Source organism: Mytilinidion resinicola (assembly GCF_010093595.1).
Source record: "Mytilinidion resinicola strain CBS 304.34 unplaced genomic scaffold BDZ99scaffold_14, whole genome shotgun sequence".
NCBI lineage: Eukaryota > Fungi > Ascomycota > Dothideomycetes > Mytilinidiales > Mytilinidiaceae > Mytilinidion > Mytilinidion resinicola.
Window position 1 is genome coordinate 969,000 of NW_022985450.1, and position 17,145 is coordinate 986,144.

Below are 17,145 nucleotides of genomic sequence, written 5' to 3' on the forward strand. Positions count from 1 at the left end.
ATGCTAATTAAGCTCGTCCATTGTATATAGCTATCTACTAGCTAGTTGCCTGCCGTCCAGGGCACGTACGTGCATTGTGTTCTGGTGAACTGCACATGCTGCACTTAGGTGGTGCTCGTTGCCGTGGCCCGACCGCTGCCTTGGCCCGACCGCTGCCTCTGCTACCACCTCTGCTGCCACCTCCTGGGCAGTAGATGCCCGAGAGGCCCCTTCTACAGCTGATAGCACCCCTCCCCTAGCTATATATAACACAGTGTTACTCGCTACTGGCCTCTGTTGAATATGCACGCTAACTATAGCATGCGTCTAGGGGCTGGATTGTCCTAAACAAGAACGTTTCAGCCTCAACCGCCGATCGCGCGATCCACAAAGCAAGCAACCTAGAAAAGAACCCGGCTTGTGAAGATACGGTGAGGATTGCACACAGCTGTCGTCAGGCTTCGTGATTAGTTCGTGCCAGCGCGCCATCGTCAGCTCTAGACTCGCCGTGGCTTGGGCTACTGCCAAGCTTATTTTTGTTTTCAGCTGATTGATGCGATAGAGGACGGATAAGGTGAGCTGAAAGAGTGCGAGTGTGGCGACTTTGCCGTTGCGTATATAAGGTTATCCAAGTCCCCAGGGCTAGCAGAAAGACTTTTCCATTGCGACTCCAGCTGTTTATACTTCTAGCCTTCGTCCCACTTCCCACCTCTCGCCCTCACCCCACCGAAACGAACGTTATGGATCGCGCAATGCCTATGGATCCTCAAAGGGAGTCGCCTTTTCTCCGCCTCCCAGGCGAACTTCGCAACCAAATCTACAATGCAGCCCTCGCGACACGCTCCCCGATCATAGACCCAGGCGCCCCCTCCCACCACACCTCTACGCCACCATTATGCCTCCCCCTCATCCGCACCTGCCGTGCTGTTTATGCCGAGGCTAGTTTGGGCCCTCTTTTCGCCTTGAATCGCTTCCACTTCACCGCCGTAACGCACGCGCACCTCTTCCTTTCCAACCTCACTCCCGCCCATCGCGCGTTTATTCAAGATATAGAGGTGGATGTGCGAAGCGTACACGCCCAGCCTGGGGAGTGGGCGACGTATCTAGACTCGAGTCTGAGCGGTATCGGGAAGCTGGGCTCATTGAGGACGGATGCGCCGGGGTTGAAGGTGTTGCGGTTGAATTTCAGCGCGTGGCCTACGATTGGACTTAGTAGGGCGGAATTGGGGCAGCTGTTAAGGCAGATGGTAACGGGTGTGGCTGGGTCAGGCCTAGAACGGTTGGTTGTCATGGGTGCGAGTCGAGGAGAGACGATGGCGAGGAGGGACCCGTGGAGTCCGGTGCATTACGTAGGCGCTGATGACTTTGGGGCGAGGTTCGACCTCGTCGGCGCTATGGAACAGGCGGTCGGAGACGGAGACGAGGGCGATGAGAAAGTCGTGCGGTGGACGAGGGGCGATGGAGTGATCGAACTCGAGGTCGTCTTAATTTCGCACATTCGAAGAAAGAGTCGGTCCTGGGCTACGGCGCCCGTCACGAAACCCATGAGCGAGGCGTGGCCACGAAGTGGATCTTGCAGCTGGGAGGAATACCAACAACGGGATTCAGAAAGCCTCTCATCTCTGGCATCAAGACGATAGGTCCCAATGCCTCCGGATGATGGGCCTCGCAGGGTCCCATGGTCCGTACATCTCGTTTTTGTATTTTTGGAGTCCAATTAGCCACCAGCAGCAGATACCCATAACAAGGAATGTTAAAACGCTGCCAAGAACTGCCCCTACGATAGCTGCGACTGCACCACCGTTCGAGATGATTACGCCCATCCCTCCAGACGCAGCAATCACGAGGAAGTATGTCAGGGTCCGATGGCCGGCCGAGGAACTGTTGCGAAGTTGGCGCCGAAATACGGGAAAGAGGCCAAAGACTTCTATGGAGAACAGCGTCAACGAAAATACGTGGGTGGTTGAAGGCAGTCGGGAAGCCATCACGGCTGAAGCCATAACGGCAGCATTAGTAGAAAGGGACGCGGGGAATCTGAAGCACGTGTTAGCAATGTTAGAATAGAAGCAGAGGCTCGGTAGAAGTACTGCGCTCCAGTTCCGCCTCCATAATCAAAAAAGAACACATTCATGCACATCAGCCACGAGCTCATAGCCCAAATCGAATCGCTAGTCGTCGAATCTGTGAGAGACTTCAATATCGGGCTGAGTCCAAGCAACGCGCAGTAGATGAGAACAGCAGACTTGGCAGTTGCTAGGCGCTGTCTGTTTCGAGGTGATAGCGAGGATTCAGGATCGCCATATGGAGGATATTGGGTCGCGGAACCAGATGGTACCGTTGCTGAGGATGCCGACATGTTTGAAGTGACGGACGTTGCACTCGCGCTGTGAGAGTGCCCCAATCGAGGAGTGTTGCTTCCATTTGGTATCAGCAAGCCTAGTCCTTGGGGATCCTTCAAGGAGCTTGTTGAGCTTGCGCTGGATGCGTCTTCCGCGAATTCCTTTTCAGCGAGAGCCTGCGCCTTCGCGGCCTCTTCTTTGCCCATCCAGTAATCCCAGAGTATCCAGCCCAGAACTGTACTGATACTGCCGGCGCTGGCAACTGCCACGGGAGACACGTTTATTTCTTTAATGCCCACGAAACAGCATATAAAGATTATGACCGAAGCAATGTGCTGTATGATGACGGTGGAGTCGGCCATGAGTGACCAGAACTCGTAGGGTTGGAGGCGAGGGTTTCGTTGCAGGTGATCAAGGAAGGTCTCTTCGTCGGTATAATTGTCGGGGTCTGAGATTCGATTAGCATTCATCTGGCTATTGCTCAGATATCGTGACTTACACGGCTGCTTGAACCACAATAGCTTGTTCCAATGCCTCTTCTTCCGCCTGCTCCCACTCCGACCTCTCTCCTTCTCCCGCTGTCTGCGCGCATCGGTCATCCCCCGCACAGAGCTGCCGCCGGAAGCCCCCAGGCCGAGAGGGCTGTGCTGGCGGGCTCTTCGTGGTGGAGAGGTTGCGTAGAAGGCATCTTCGGGGGCCAGTCGCGACGGGTCGGGGGCGGCAGTGCGACTGTGGAGGAGCTGGCGTGAGGCTGCATGCTGCTGGACAGTAGTTGTGGACATCAGGGCGGCATTGCGCGTCGTGGAGACCGTCATGGCATCGAGGTTGAGGTTGACGGGGGAGCTTCGAAGATACAATTCTAGGCACGGTCCACTCGAGGTCGAGGCGAGTGCGAGGTTCGCTGACGTCGGAGGGATTCCCCCACACCACAAGAACACTAATGTCGGGAAAGAAGTGCTAGTAAAGTACAGCATCCTAATTATATGGCACTTATGTCCATCTTGGAGATAAAATCATCGAGTGCGCTGATTCCCATGTTTCGGTGAATGCACCGAGACTCGTTCGATATACACACATAAGATCAGAACTATCAATAGGTAACAAACCTTGAATTAGATCACGCAGTAGCTGAAATAACACGAGGTAATGTTCAATCGTTTCGTTGTTGGCTCTCGCGTTCTGCTATTCGTCTGTTCAGTACTTCAAAAGTTCCAATATCAAAAACCACTATCACAGTCTTTTCGCTCTGTACAGGTGGCTGCTAGCCTGGTGGTATCCAAATTGCGTTCACCGAATTCCTTGCTCCTCCCACCAGGATCGAGTGAAAGGAAAAAGTCACCAATTGGAGAGCTCGACACTCTAGACATTCTCCCCAGTCGTAGCGCCAACAGCGGTGACACCATTGCCCGCAGCACCTTGCGTCGCTCCACGCTTCTCACGTTGAATTCCACCGTGGACCATCGGATCTTCGTCGTAATCGCGGATCCTCAAGCCCAGACGGCTAGGATCAATATTGCGGTGACCGAAGAGCAAGAGTGTGCCGAAGATCGGCTTCGCCAAAAAGTCCAAGACACTGTAGAAGATTGCCTCCGAGTCGGGCGGGATGACGTTTCCGCCCTCGCAGACACCCCATGCAATTGGGTACATGATCCAGAGGACGGTGGTTAGGGAGCCGCACATCAGGAAGACGCGCCCAATGTCGGGTCCTAGGGCTGACGCGTGCTTGCGCGCTTCCCAACCGAGGACGTAGACGATGTAGACGAGCGCGGCGCAGCCTACCATATATTAGTATGGAGAGAATCTATTTTCTAGAGGGGTTAACAGCTTGCTTACCCATTGCGAAGTATCCCCACTTATAGTCCGATCGCACCAAAGCGCCAACAAGTCCAGTAACAATCATGACCTCGTCAACCAAGATGACCCAAAGCACACTCGGCCAAGGCATGCCTGCAGTCAAGAGCAGATCCATCAACAGCAGCGGGGTGGTGATGAACCAATCGATGTACCGGACGTAGAAAATCTCACGGTAGTTTCCGCGTACGACGGACTCGCTACGGTGATATTCCACCTCGATCGGGGTCCAGCCCAGATTGCTGCCCATGGAAAAGTACGCGATGGTTGCGACCATGGTGACGCCGGAAGTGATGTAGTGGAAAATACGGTGCTGGCGCGGCTTGGTGAGGGCGAGGCTCATGAACACAATGGTTGCCGTACCCATAGCAGCGCAGATGGCGAAGTAGAGGTCGGAGCCATGAGTTGTGATGGCGATATCTGCAGTTCCACCATTTACGGTATTACCTAAGCTGAGGTTAGTTGAGATGGTTATCGAGAGAGAGGCGAGCTTACCATTGGTGCTGATGGCACCGTTGCCTGCTCTTCGATCGAGGGCTGACATGTTTGCCCAAGCACTAGCGAGCTTACCCTCTTACTCTATTTTGACGTGTTCAATTCGGTTGTGAGAAATTACTTCTCTTCCATGGATCAAGAGATAGAAAGAGGTCTTAATTGGGCTGCCACTACACCTATATCAAGACCGCATCAAATTCAAATCCCCTACAAGTTGTATGACGACAGGAAACCCTCATCACGCGGCCATCACACTTAGATGCCATCATGATTCATGTTCTACGGCAGTCACAATGCCCATCACATTCACAACACCTCTGTAGATGTCGGATCTCTACGGATCGCTCCTACCTTTGTATCGTATCGCGCTAGGAGTAGACCGTACCTATCACCACTTCAAATGCATGACAAACAGCAACGAGCGATTCTTTTCCTTGCTCAATCACGCTCATGGACTTTGATATTCTCGCCTTACATCATGGCCCGCGGAGACGACCATTTTGCTAGCGGCGCGCTTCATTGGCTCAAGAGCGGCATCCCTCGTTTCTAGCCGAAAAGTCTATGACGACAACATCACTGCTTTGTTTCAAATGCGATGCCCACGAAGAGTAAATCCACTAGATTTAGACTCCGAAGCGGCCGTTGAGCCCACTGATGATGCTGGTCGATCATACAAGCTTTTGAACTATGGACGCGTGAGCCTGTTTAGATGACTGGTGACAGGGGCGGTAGCATCGTGATATCACTGATAATCTCAAATACACAGCACTCACACATCCATACTACCGGTTAAGGTCTTTCCTCGGAATATGTGGTTGAATCGCCAAGCTCATGTCCAGGTCAAGGCAGATTCGAAGCCTTAGGATAGGTAACGAATTTAAGTTCACCATTACATCGTCGAATCCCGACGTCTCGTCAAGAAGCTGTGGTTCTAGTTTCGAAGCAAGGAAAAGCTTGTTTGTATGCTATGACTACTATCCGGAACTATCCGGAATGCTTCATGCTTTGACTAGCGGTCTGGAAGAGTCGCTCTCGCTCGGACGTGGGTGGGTTTGCGTCTCCGCTCTTTCGACCTTCAATCCTTTGGCCACCGCTCGCTCTTCTGGCCATGGATCTTGATATCATGCGATCGGCATCGCAGCATTGGCGGGGTATGAATTGCCGTGCAAGCTTACTGCTTCGGAAATCTGTCGTATCTAATATTTTTGTGGATGTACTCGGGCCTCAATTCCACATGAAGACGTCGAGATACACGTGAAAATGGTGGTTGCTGGGCTGGATGCCGAGTCACCTATTTAGGAGCTCAAGATTAGATATAGTGATTGAAATTCTTGACATGTGGATATAGTGTTTAGCGCAGTTCAATCACATTGAGAAATGAAATATCTTTGTCCTAATACCAGCACCGTTCACCCATCCTTAGCTCAGCTCACACCTCCTTCCCCATCAATCGTTCCCCCCATACCCAGATAACCACCAATAGCCCACTCATTTCCCCCAAACAGCCCCGCCAGGAGCCCTACGGCAAAAGCAAACACCATAAACTGCCACCCACTCACCAGCGGCCCTGACTTCACCTTATCAATCTCCCTCCCCGTCTCCTTGGTCTCAAACTCGCCCGCCTTCCACGGCACCACCATCCCTTGATCCTCCATCACCTGCTCAGCCACAATCTTACTACCCGCCAGCACAATTGGCACGCCGGTCCCGGGATGCGTGCTCGCGCCCACAAAATACAACCCCTTGATCTTCCGATGCTTCGTCCTAGGTCTAAAACTCAGCACATTGAAAAACGAGTGCGAGAGCCCTAGAATCGCGCCCTTATCGAGGTTGAAAGTCGACAACCAGGTCGTCGGCGTGTTCACACTCTCGTGGATAATGAGGGGCGCGAGATCCACGCCTGTGCGCGCGTGGATGGTGCTAATAACTGCTTCGCGGGCGGTGGCGAGCATGGTGGGCCAGGCTTGCGTGTTGCTGTCGGACGACGAGCTGCCTTTGTGCTCGTTGGAGGTGGAGGAGATGAGATGGCCGACGGGGACGAGCACGACGACGGCGTCGCGGCCGGCGGGGGCGGCCGTGGGGTCGATGCGGGAGGGGACGTTGACGTAGAAAGAAGGGTGCGTGGGGATGAGATGCTCTTTGAAGATGGAGTCGAAGCTGGTGCGGTAGGCGTCGGCGAGGAAGATATTGTGAGCGGTAAGTGCTGGGACAAGGGTGGAGAGAGACCAGTAGAAGGAAATGCTGCTACATGAGGCTTTGCGGGTGGAGAGAGAGGTAGATTCGGAGGTTGGGGGAAGGAGGTTGTTATAGGCGTAGACGAGGTCAGCGTTGCAAACTACGATGTCGGCTGTAAGGGTTGAGCCATCGGGAAGAACGACGCCGGTGGCAGTGCGGCTGTCAGAAGAAAGTAGAATGCGTGATATGGGGGTCGAAAGGAGGTATTCGACCCCTAATCTTCTGCCGATATTTACGAGGCCCTCTATGACCTATGCTCTGTTAGTGGCTTGGGAGTGCAGGATCGCAAAGGAGATAGTACCTTGTAAAATCCGCCGACAGGATACCATATACCTTCTGCGAGCTCAGTGTACTGTAGAAGACTATAAGTCCCTGGGGCATCAAAGGGACTCATTCCCATATACATGCTTCCGAACGTGAAGACTCTTCTAAGCCTCTCCGTCCAGAAGTATTTCGATGCTCGGGAGTAAATACTCTCGAACGGGTGCAATGCTAGCAAATGTCTGAGGAAGCTCGGCCTCGCCATAGAAAGCAGGCTCGTGAAGTTCCTCCTTAACACATGGGTGACACTGAGCTCATAATGTCGATGCGATTCCTGGAGAAAGCCTAGGTAGCGATCGAATCCATCTTTACCTCCCCACTTCTCGATCTCGGTCTTCATACGGGAAATGTCGGTGCTCAGCTCGAAGGACTCGCCATCGCCGAACCAAATGTTGTAGTTCGGTTCACATTTCAGGAGCTTAATGCCTTCGGCGTCTAGACTCGTGTCCAGGTCGCGAAAAGCCTCTTCGAAAAGATGAGGAAGAAGTAGAAGGGAAGGACCTTGATCGAATCGCTGAAATGAAGAATGAGATGCTTGGAATGTAAAGGAGCAGTAATGAAACTCACATATCCTTCATGATGAATCAACGAGCACCGTCCGCCTGTGAAGTCGTTCTTCTCTACGACCGTCACTTTGAACCCAGCCTTTGCAAGGCGTGCAGCTGTTGCGACTCCTCCGACACCAGCTCCAACGACAATCGCTGTCTTCGGCCCCTTCTTGGTGGCCATAGTCTACTTGATTGATGAGCGAGCACATTTTGTTGTTGTGTTGTTGCAAAGTCATGACGTGGGAGGTCCACCAAAGTCGAGGCTGACTCGGCTCGACTTGCACAATTAGTGCTTAGAGACTGTTTAATTTTGGATTCAGATAGGGTCTCACGGGTTTGTATCAATCTTTATGCAGTGCCATGAGCTTCTTGTTAAGGGTGATCATTTAAGGCACTTCGAGTTCATTACGATATCACTAGGAAGGTATCAACCCCTCAACGCCCGCCATGCAACTTTCATCCTCCTCAGCTTCGGCACAGTAGCTTTCCCAGCCTTGACTGTGTAGTGCTCCTCTCTTAGAACGCGGCCAATCTCCATATAGCTCTCCACGGCCACTCTCATTGGCCCCTGTGCTTCTTGGGGCAACTCCTCGATAGCTCCTCGGGCTTCCTCATAGATGCTAAACGCTTTATCCAATAGCCGAGAACGAAGGCACTTAACCCGAGGACCGTCGGGGTCCAGAAGAATGTTCCAAGCGGTTAAGCCTTCCTCCTTAAGCCAAGCTTGGGGGAGGTAGACCCGATTCATTTTGGCGTCAACGGCAATGTCTCGCGCAATATTTACGTATTGCAAAGCAACACCCATACGAGCTCCCGCGCTGAGAACATGGCCTCGCTCAACTTCGCTAAATTCGGTTTGGAAATGATAGAAGACCAACTGCAAACACAACATTGCGACCGTTCCAGCAACGCGTTGGGCGTACGTCTCAAGGTCCTGTTCTGTCATGATTGGCCAACGGATATCCCGTTCAGACGAGGGGGGATCTGCAAATTCCAAATCTTTCTGAAAGCCAAGGAGCATATGCGCGAAATGTTCCTGGGATAAGCGATGAAGTGGTAATTGTGAAAGCGCTTGATGACCGTCAGGCGCATTGGCCATTAGCTCGCAAAAGTGTTTATGGAGGGAGCCGATTACAGCCGTTGGGTCACGATGACGGTATTCTTCCTTGAGGAGGCGGTCGAGGTCGCGAATGGAAGTTTGTGCTTGCTCTAGTGTTGTCGCATTGTCGACCATGTCATCAGCAACTCGGCACCAGGAGTATCTATCTATCTATGTAAGTCATAAGTCCACAGCAAGGTCGTCAGGCTGGCTTACAGGAACAGCAGATCTACGCGCAACTTACCGCTGAACGTAGAGCTAGCCAAATAGAAGCTCCGGCTCTTCTGCTTCAGCCTATTCGCCGCGTCTTGTAAACAAAATATTCGCTTCTCGTCATAATTAGATGCTGGGAGGAGCAGTGCTTCGACTAGGAGTATTGGAGACGGTAGGGGTGGTGTGTTCCCAAATAGATTTGGGAAGCTTTCCAGAATAGCGACCGCATTATCAAAGGCTAGAAGACCAAATACGACCAAAGTGTTGGTGGTCAGGAAGAAGACGGCTTCTCTTGATAATGTTAGTGGCCTAGGTTATCCCGGTAGGAAAACCAACGTACTCAATTTCAAGGCCGTCCCACAAGTGAATTCCTAATTTTGTGCCAGATTCAATAACCCACGTGCCACGTTGTAAGGCTAGAGTATCCACGTGCCAGAGATACAACGTTGGTATCAGGATCGGGAGGGCGGTATTAATCGTTGGCAGGCCAAGGATGAATTGGTATGCTAGACTCCAGAGAAGCAGCAAGAACGGCGCTGCCCAGAGCACTATCAATCCCATGTACGATGCTCTTCCATTGTCTCTGATCATGCCAATGCCCGCAATGATCGCGCCCACAAAAAACAACTGTCCCGCGATCCTATATAGCCGCCATGACGTATTATTGAAGTCCTGTCGATGCTTTTGTTTCCGCTCTGCTCGCAAATATGCAGGTTGGAATGTAGCCTTGCTGAGTAGGAGGTAGAGAATCGAGGTTGTGTAGGTTTGGATGACGAAGAAGAAGAGCTCTTCTGCGGGAATGTCAAATAGCGTAGGCCCAATTATCACGTTCGACGGATATGTCCATATTCGATTGCGGATCAGGTACGAGTCCCACGGAATGGTAGCAAGGACAGCGATCTGTCCTAGTCAGCGTTTGCTTTAGTATTCAGACAGAGGGACTCACTGTAACTAGGAATCCAACCTTGTAGAGGTCGAGCTTGGAGAGCAGTGGTTGGTAGAATACCGTGAGGAGTACTGCCGGTGGTATGGTGTACAACACGTGTCTAACGCGATGTAAGCAGAGTCTCGAGAGACGAAATATGCGTAACAGCGTACACCATGGCATATTCGATCCCCATTGCAACCCGAGGCCGTAGTCAGGCCATAGAATGGGCCAAGAACCAGGCTATATAGGCGGGTACGCGCTCAACGGTCGAAGAGCGGCCGAAACGAATTGGAGGACACGAGTACAACAAATGTCACGATAGGTAGCGTCATGGTGTCGGAGTGACAGCTGCAGCTCATGTCGGCATTCTGTTCGTGAGTGGCGGGGAAATGGTAGCGGCTTCGAAGCTTGGTTGAGAGAGGCGCGTCCCGAACCATCTCCGCCGGGTTCCTGACCAAAGTGACGGTTGGTGAAGTCATCGATCTTGGACCATGGCATTGCGGCATTGTTCATGCCCCCATGCCTCTCCGAGGTCTAGAATGGCGCTTTTGGCACAGACTGGGCTTCGCCATGCCGGAGTCGTCGGCTGACTTCCATGGAGCTTTTCCATGCCGTCATGGAGCTTCTCAGAGACACCGCTTGGGATGTGGGTAGAAAGTATTCTTCAGAGTGTTTCTGTACACAACTTTCTTCATACTATTCAATGGCATTGAGAATGCGCCTGTGTCGCTGAGCACTCGGTATGTCCTTATATGAGCTTAGAGGAAGTAGACAAAAGCATCCGTAAGTATCTCTTTCTGGTAAAATCCGGGTACTTACCATCGGCAGATATCTCTCTGGAAACTTTGCCCCCCTTCACGAGACCTGCTCCGAGACACCATGCAGCTATGTAGGGAGCATACCAGAGGCGCTGTTCGGCGGGGAGTACATCAGAAATGGTGGAAACCCAGTCTCCAACAATGACCTGGGCCGAGACGCGCATTGGTTCGATGGCGATGGAATGCTCGCAGGAGTCATCTTCAAGAAGAATGAAAAAGAAGGATATATCACGCCTCACTTTGTCAATCAATACATCTTGACGGACGTCTACCTTTCCACCGTGGCCCATCCAAGTCTAAAGACACCAATTCTCCCCAGCATCACCACGCTGGTCAACCCTATCTCCACCCTTGTATATATAATCTTTCGAATCTTTCGGGCCCTTTTCCTCGTATTCATATCACATCTCCTAGGATCTCAAGTTGCCATTAAGAGGATAAGCGTCGCCAACACCAGCATAATATACCACGACGGACGCGCATTGGCAACCTGCGAAAGTGGGCCGCCTATACGAATTCAGCTTCCTGGTTTGGAGACCGTCGGCTGGTACGATGGTCGACTTGCGCAGGGAGAACCTAAAATCGCGAACGACGCAGGAACTGGAGACAATCCAGCACCTTTCGGGGGCTCGGGGGTACTCAGCTTCCTGAGGGAGTTCACGACGGGGCATCCCAAAGTTGACCCTGATACCGGGGAGATGATTCTTTTCCACTGTACTTTCATTCCACCATATGTACATTATTCCATCATTCCCTCTACCCGTAAACCTAGCCACGACATGTCTCCACCACGTAGACTCCTTAACTCTCCGATTCCCGGCATGTCTGGAGCGAAGATGATGCACGATTTTGGAGTATCCAAGACGCATACGATCATAATGGACCTTCCGCTCTCCCTCAATCCCTTCAACTTACTAAAAAACCAACCCGTCGTATCTTACGACCCTTCGAAGCCAGCTCGCTTCGGCATATTTCCAAGACAAGACACTTCCCAGGCTCGCTGGTTCGAGACTACAGCTTGCTGTATCTTCCACACTGCCAATGCATGGGACACACTCGATGCACAGGGTGACGTCACCGCAGTAAATCTCCTCGCATGCCGTCTCACATCTGCGTCTCTCGTCTTCAGCGCCGGGAACATCGCGGCACCTCAGGCCATGGACTCCACCTACAAAGACGAGCGCAAACCAATCTCCTTCTTCGCAACATACGACTATGACGAGGTGCTCACCGACCTACCTGTCTCTAATAGAACGGACTTAGACCTCGAGTCTGAACGGAAGCCACTCCTCCCCAAAACTTCATCGAACTGCCGTGCGACTCTTAATCCCGACGACGAAGAACAATGCCGCCTTTACTATTACACATTCTCCCTCACTACCCCGACCCCAACGATCACGAGACAATACGCCCTCTCTGCTATACCTTTCGAATTCCCGACGCTGAATCCGGCCCGTGAAATGGGAGATGCGCGGTTCATATACGGCTGCAGCACGAGCACTTCATCGTTCGGCGCGGCGCTCGGCCGAGCTACGAAGATCGACGTTCTAGTGAAGATGGACGTTCATGCTTTGATTCGTGAAGGTGGAAAAAGATCACCGCGAAGCGTCACGGGGTGTGTCGACAATCGAACAATCACTGAAATAGCGGAGAGTAGCGATCTAGACGACGCTATCAAATGCTTCAAGATGCCCGAGGGGTGGTATGCACAAGAAGCCCGATTCGTCCCTCGAAACCTTGGTTCGTTAGATTCCGACGAAGATGACGGATTCCTGCTCTTCTACGCTTTTGACGAGGGGCAGTTGGACGAAGAAGGGGAGTGTGCAGGCACAGCGGCGTCGGAACTTTGGATCATGGATGCGAGCGACTTCCAGAGTGTTTTGGCCAAGGTGAGGCTGCCGCAGCGGGTTCCGTATGGGTTGCACGGGAGTTGGTTCTCGGAGGAGATGATAAGGGACCAAAGAGAGGTAGAAGAGGTTAGGAAGGTACCGGATAGCAGTGATGGAGAGGGGTTTTGGAGGACGGTTAATCGGATGATGGTAAAGGTGGCTGGGTAAGGTCTTGGAGTTGAGCCCTCTACCTATACCCGACGATGATAGATATTCTCTGTGTGGTCTGTACAAATCACAGCTAGTTTTCCGGCACTCCAGCTCGTTATGCCATTGTTGCATTGTAAATCCACTAAGCTTCAAAGTCTTCGCAAATAACGTTAGCGTGCGCCTCGCCTCTGATCGGCTCGCAGGTGGGGACGTTCCACACCACCACACCACGAAGCCATCGGCGCCGCGGCGGTAGTCCATGACACGCTCTCAACACTGCGTGCAACAACCAAACAAGCCGAGCTCCCAGATCTCGATGGACTACGATGATAGTCTGGACTAGCGAGCACCAAGGAGTCAGCGAACAAGAAAACGCCGCTGCCCCACGCCCTGTTTCCGTCGCACCCCAAATGTTGAGTGCGTTGACGTTGACGTCCCTGACGTCTCAATACCTTGTTTCATGTAGAGTATTCTCTCTCTCTAGAGGGCTGGTCCATTCATGATCTACCATCGTCGTCCAGGATACCATCGCACCAATTGCACCGTCTTCCTACCTTATTTCAACCTCCGCCTCAGCCTTCGTATCGCAGAATCATGAGCCTCCCCAGACGCACCAATTGGGTTAGGAGCTAAGGTGGTGGGCGACAACGCACAGCCTGCTTCTCGCTTCGAGATGCGCCTGCTGCAGAAGCCACACGGTCGCGGCATTCAGTGGTCCCAACCGCATCGGGTCCTGACAGCTGAAACCTTGAAAACTTGTCTTTCTCGGCCAGATGGGAGTGTTCTAGTCTTCTGGACGCTTCTTCTGTTCTCTGCTTCGCTGTCAATAGCTCACATGGCACAGAAGGACCTGATGAGAAGCGAACGCAAGATGGCATTCATAAGGTCTTTTATCAATTTGAATTGTAAGATCAAGGGAGTCGAAACTTTTCATCATCACGCAGTCGAACGTCATCCCCAATTTCTATCTTTAAAACTTGCGATGTCCGACGCAGAGGCAACCACGGAGGCTCAGGTTGTGGTGGCTGTCCATGGGATTCGATGGGATGCAACGCCACAGGACACCCCGCCTCCACCGAAAGCAGTCACCAAAGATGACACGGACCAATTATGTGCAAAAAACTGGTAGTCTGGTGGCCTGTGTCTCTTCAGCCCTACTTGGCTGCCCCTGTGATATCCCACCTGCCAACAGTCTCCAGGCCCAGAGCTGTTGCCTCCGTATTAGTCGAGAACGAGCGCTCCAGCTGATTTTATTGGCTGCTATTCCTGTTTAGTGGCTGCATGTTTGTCTTCAGTAACGAAGTCGTGGAAATGGCCAAGAGATGGGCTGAGATTCGGGCGCCGCCATAAGTCTGATCCTTTCGCACTTGAGGGAAATTGCCCTGGCCGTCACTTTCTCCTTGTTTAGTCATCTTTCATTCATATTTTGATCAAGATGAGTTCTGCCACTGTCGCTAAAGGTATTTTCTCCAACTGCGGCCCTAGCCTCGATTTTGAATTATCATACACCTGCGAAGGGCCTTCCTGCTCCTCCCTCCACGGCCTGAAGAACGTAGCCTGTAATCCCTCTGGGGGCGTCGCCGTTGACTCTGTCGTATGTTCCAACAACGTCAAGTGTCCAGGGGGTGTTACCACCTACCAATCCAACTTCACATTCAACCAAAACGCACCAGACTCGCAAAAGCCACCTCCGAATCACGCCGACGTTCTCGTACAACAGCAGCAAGACATCATCCTTTCGGATTGTAAGAGCTTTCAGGTACAGAGTGATGGGACGAAAGACGGAACAACGGTCAAGGACACCTCTTCCAGCAGCGACTGTCCTATCAGTGTTTCGTCGAGTAGCAGGACAGCTCCCACGTCGAAGCCTACAAGTTCGAAGCCTACGAGTACGGGCCCAGTGCAGTTTACCGGAAGCTCGACGACGAAGCATCCTACCAAATCTGCTTTTCTCATCACCTTCCTGCTCTGCTTCACTATACTCATAGGAGGAACGCACGCTACGGATTCAGACGACCACATCAAGAGGAGGAATGCTGATATTCGCATCCGCGCCCTTTCCGACGATGTCCGAACCTTTGCAGCAAGTCTCGATTCTAGCTTAGCAGCACAAGCAAACGCAGAGGGCGAGAACGGAGAAGTCTTTGCACACAACCTGGTCGCCGGAGTCCTGACTTCCATCTGCGGAGCCTTCTGGGCTGGGCAAAGCGTTGCGTCTTTTACTCCGCAGATCGTGGGAGATTGCGTCAAGACGATATATGGTGGAGCAGAGCTTCCAGAGCCAGGTCTTGGATTTCTGGCTGTGTTCGGTGCTAGTCTACTCTGTGACTACGCTGTCATCGAGTCCTTTCCCGTTGCGAAGGAGTTCGCTGGGGATGCCTGTGAGGGACTTCAAGACCTGGGGAGGTTCATATCATCGACACCTGCTGTATCAGCTACCGGAGCGAGCGTTGTTATTTTGGCGTCTAATCTACCTTCGAGTCCCGTCGTCACGCCGGTTTCTATCGCCTCTGGTACCTCCGTGGCTGGCTCGAGTGTGATTGCGCCGACAGCATCCGACGTCTCACTAGTCTCTACTGCAGCGGCAACCTCCCTCGGTGCATCCAGTGCCTTAAGTCTACCAGCATCGATAACTCCGCTTACTTTGATTGCGTCGCCCAGTTTGGCTACTCCAAATTCGCTATCGGTCCCTGATAGCAGCGGGAGTGCTCCCTCATCAATTCCTTCGCTGTCATCGAGTGCGGACTTGTCACTACCATCCAGTGTCTCGGGCTCGACTATCGCGAGTTCACCACTGCCATCTCCATTGAGCACTCCAGATTTTACTCCAGCTATCAGCTCTACTCCAGGGGTGTTGAGCACTCCGGTCGTCAGCAGGACCAGCCTGGATGCAATCTCAGCTGGCGCGACCCCTACCTCAATCCCGTCGAGCTCAGCATCCGTACTCTCCGTGTCCTCATCCTCATTCGACAGAATAGCATGTCTAATCGTGAGTGGCCTGGGGGGAGAGTGTGGTCCTCCGTCGACACCACCGAGCTCGCCCCCACCATCTTCGGCTAGCTCTATCTCAGCCCCTACGAGCAGCCCGTCTGTAGTAGTAGCTTCAGGCTCGTCGATATTAACTTCCGGGAGGACTTCTGCCTCAGACGTATCCCCTTTCTCAGTGTCGTCCTCGTCGCTAGTCCCATCTTCCACCCCGCTTTCGGTTCCATTGTCAACTCCAGTCACGACGCCATCCTCGCCCCTGTCACCGTCTTTGGTCGCATCTTCGGATTCTTCCTCGGTCCCTTTATCGGCACCGTCCAATCCACCTCTAAGTACGCCGCCCACTCTCTCCCCTCCCTCATCTACACCCTCGGTTCTGGTTGCGTCAACTCCATCCATTACGCCTTCCTCTACACCCCCCTCAGGTTCGCCTTCACTATCTTTGGATTCCTCGTCTCCCTCACTATCGATCTCGTCTTCTACGCCCTCTCCGCCTCCAATCTCGATCTTCTCCACGCCATCCTTCACGCCGTCTTCTTCGCCGTTGTCTACACCGTCCTCGACCCCCGGTTCTTCGTCGACTCTCTCACCCACGCCTTCATCCACACCCTCATCTACACCCTCATCCACGCCCTCATCCACGCCTTCATCCACTACGCTTTCGTTCTCTTCGCCTTCGCCCACGTTTTCGTCCACCACGCTTTCGTCCACCACGCTTTCGTTCTCTTCGCCTTCGCCCAAGTTTTCGTCCACCACGCTTTCGTCCACCACGCTTTCGTCCGCCACGCTTTCGTCCGCCACGCTTTCGTCCACCACGCTTTCGTCCACCACGCTTTCGTCCACCACGCTTTCGTCCACCACGGCTTCATCCGCCACGGCCTCATCCACTACACCCTCATCCGCTACACCCTCATCCGCTACACCCTCATCCACTACGCTATCCTCTACAACGCCGTCATCCACAACGCCGCCATCCACAACGCCCTCCTCAACTCCTTCAAGCTGTCCAACAGTAACGCCAGATCTCTGTCCAGACGCTCGCGCACTGAAGCTCATCAGACAAGCAACCCCCCAAATATGCGTCAACTTGATGACCGATCCCGATCACTGCGGCTCCTGTACCAACATCTGCGAGGGTGGGATGAGCTGCGAAAGCGGTGTATGTACTTCAGCTTGCCCAGCAGAAACCCCAGACACCTGCATCGATCTCGGCTGCGTCAATTTCGCAAACGACACCCAGCATTGCGGATCCTGCGGCAACGCCTGTGAGCCGGGTCTCGCATGTCTGGGTGGTG

The 17,145-nt window shown here is 52.9% G+C and overlaps 8 protein-coding genes across 8 annotated transcripts; 2 read left to right on the forward strand and 6 right to left on the reverse strand.

Annotated features, from left to right (window-relative positions):
* Positions 1-734: 734 nt before the first annotated feature.
* BDZ99DRAFT_363361 (uncharacterized protein) lies at positions 735-1,343 on the forward strand (the record flags this gene model as incomplete). Its single annotated transcript, XM_033714712.1, has 1 exon — positions 735-1,343. A coding segment is annotated over one exon (609 nt), but the record flags the coding sequence as incomplete, so codon positions are not given.
* A 264-nt stretch (positions 1,344-1,607) lies between these two features.
* On the reverse strand, positions 1,608-3,100 carry BDZ99DRAFT_489764 (GPI2-domain-containing protein; the record flags this gene model as incomplete). The annotated part of the gene is made up of 3 exons (XM_033723007.1): positions 1,608-2,013; positions 2,067-2,766; positions 2,818-3,100. 3 exons carry the CDS (start codon positions 3,098-3,100, stop codon positions 1,608-1,610), a joined length of 1,389 nt encoding a protein of 462 aa, XP_033574398.1.
* Positions 3,101-3,438: 338 nt separating this feature from the next.
* Positions 3,439-4,781, reverse strand: BDZ99DRAFT_421473 (family A G protein-coupled receptor-like protein). The gene is made up of 3 exons (XM_033716951.1): positions 4,665-4,781; positions 4,152-4,616; positions 3,439-4,093 (listed from the first exon to the last, which is right to left on the reverse strand). Exons 1-3 carry the CDS (start codon positions 4,711-4,713, stop codon positions 3,678-3,680), a joined length of 930 nt encoding a protein of 309 aa, XP_033574399.1. The 5' UTR covers positions 4,714-4,781; the 3' UTR covers positions 3,439-3,677.
* Positions 4,782-5,935: 1,154 nt separating this feature from the next.
* BDZ99DRAFT_536981 (phytoene desaturase) lies at positions 5,936-7,949 on the reverse strand (the record flags this gene model as incomplete). The annotated part of the gene is made up of 3 exons (XM_033726605.1): positions 5,936-7,150; positions 7,201-7,734; positions 7,788-7,949. 3 exons carry the CDS (start codon positions 7,947-7,949, stop codon positions 6,089-6,091), a joined length of 1,758 nt encoding a protein of 585 aa, XP_033574400.1. The 3' UTR covers positions 5,936-6,088.
* Positions 7,950-8,195: 246 nt separating this feature from the next.
* BDZ99DRAFT_447825 (Lycopene beta-cyclase) lies at positions 8,196-10,376 on the reverse strand (the record flags this gene model as incomplete). Its single annotated transcript, XM_033718030.1, has 5 exons — positions 10,179-10,376; positions 10,027-10,126; positions 9,421-9,980; positions 9,084-9,371; positions 8,196-9,030 (listed from the first exon to the last, which is right to left on the reverse strand). Exons 1-5 carry the CDS (start codon positions 10,199-10,201, stop codon positions 8,196-8,198), a joined length of 1,806 nt encoding a protein of 601 aa, XP_033574401.1. The 5' UTR covers positions 10,202-10,376.
* An 86-nt stretch (positions 10,377-10,462) lies between these two features.
* Positions 10,463-12,978, forward strand: BDZ99DRAFT_421483 (carotenoid oxygenase). Its single transcript, XM_033716952.1, has 2 exons — positions 10,463-10,791; positions 10,837-12,978. Exons 1-2 carry the CDS (start codon positions 10,751-10,753, stop codon positions 12,881-12,883), a joined length of 2,088 nt encoding a protein of 695 aa, XP_033574402.1. The 5' UTR covers positions 10,463-10,750; the 3' UTR covers positions 12,884-12,978.
* A 1,391-nt stretch (positions 12,979-14,369) lies between these two features.
* BDZ99DRAFT_80013 (uncharacterized protein) lies at positions 14,370-15,151 on the reverse strand. Its single transcript, XM_033728907.1, has 2 exons — positions 14,505-15,151; positions 14,370-14,433 (listed from the first exon to the last, which is right to left on the reverse strand). Exon 1 carries the CDS (start codon positions 15,044-15,046, stop codon positions 14,621-14,623), a length of 426 nt encoding a protein of 141 aa, XP_033574403.1. The 5' UTR covers positions 15,047-15,151; the 3' UTR covers positions 14,370-14,433; positions 14,505-14,620.
* BDZ99DRAFT_80017 (uncharacterized protein) lies at positions 15,029-16,961 on the reverse strand. Its single transcript, XM_033728908.1, has 2 exons — positions 15,340-16,961; positions 15,029-15,288 (listed from the first exon to the last, which is right to left on the reverse strand). Exons 1-2 carry the CDS (start codon positions 16,904-16,906, stop codon positions 15,257-15,259), a joined length of 1,599 nt encoding a protein of 532 aa, XP_033574404.1. The 5' UTR covers positions 16,907-16,961; the 3' UTR covers positions 15,029-15,256.
* Positions 16,962-17,145: the final 184 nt, after the last annotated feature.

Bases quoted from the DNA above. Each gene is read 5' to 3' on its own strand.
- BDZ99DRAFT_80013 (XM_033728907.1), bottom strand. From the start codon at position 15,046: ATGGAAGTCAGGACTCCGGCGACCAGGTTGTGTGCAAAGACTTCTCCG.
- BDZ99DRAFT_80017 (XM_033728908.1), bottom strand. From the start codon at position 16,906: ATGAGCTTCAGTGCGCGAGCGTCTGGACAGAGATCTGGCGTTACTGTT. The intron at 15,289-15,339 runs GTAGATTAGACG...CTGATACAGCAG, and splicing joins CGTGACGACGGGACTCGAAG to GTGTCGATGATATGAACCTC.
- BDZ99DRAFT_421483 (XM_033716952.1), top strand. From the start codon at position 10,751: ATGTCCTTATATGAGCTTAGAGGAAGTAGACAAAAGCATCC. The intron at 10,792-10,836 runs GTAAGTATCTCT...TACCATCGGCAG, and splicing joins GGAAGTAGACAAAAGCATCC to ATATCTCTCTGGAAACTTTG.
- BDZ99DRAFT_421473 (XM_033716951.1), bottom strand. From the start codon at position 4,713: ATGTCAGCCCTCGATCGAAGAGCAGGCAACGGTGCCATCAGCACCAAT. The intron at 4,617-4,664 runs GTAAGCTCGCCT...ACCTCAGCTTAG, and splicing joins CGGTGCCATCAGCACCAATG to GTAATACCGTAAATGGTGGA. The intron at 4,094-4,151 runs GTAAGCAAGCTG...AATATATGGTAG, and splicing joins GTGGGGATACTTCGCAATGG to GCTGCGCCGCGCTCGTCTAC.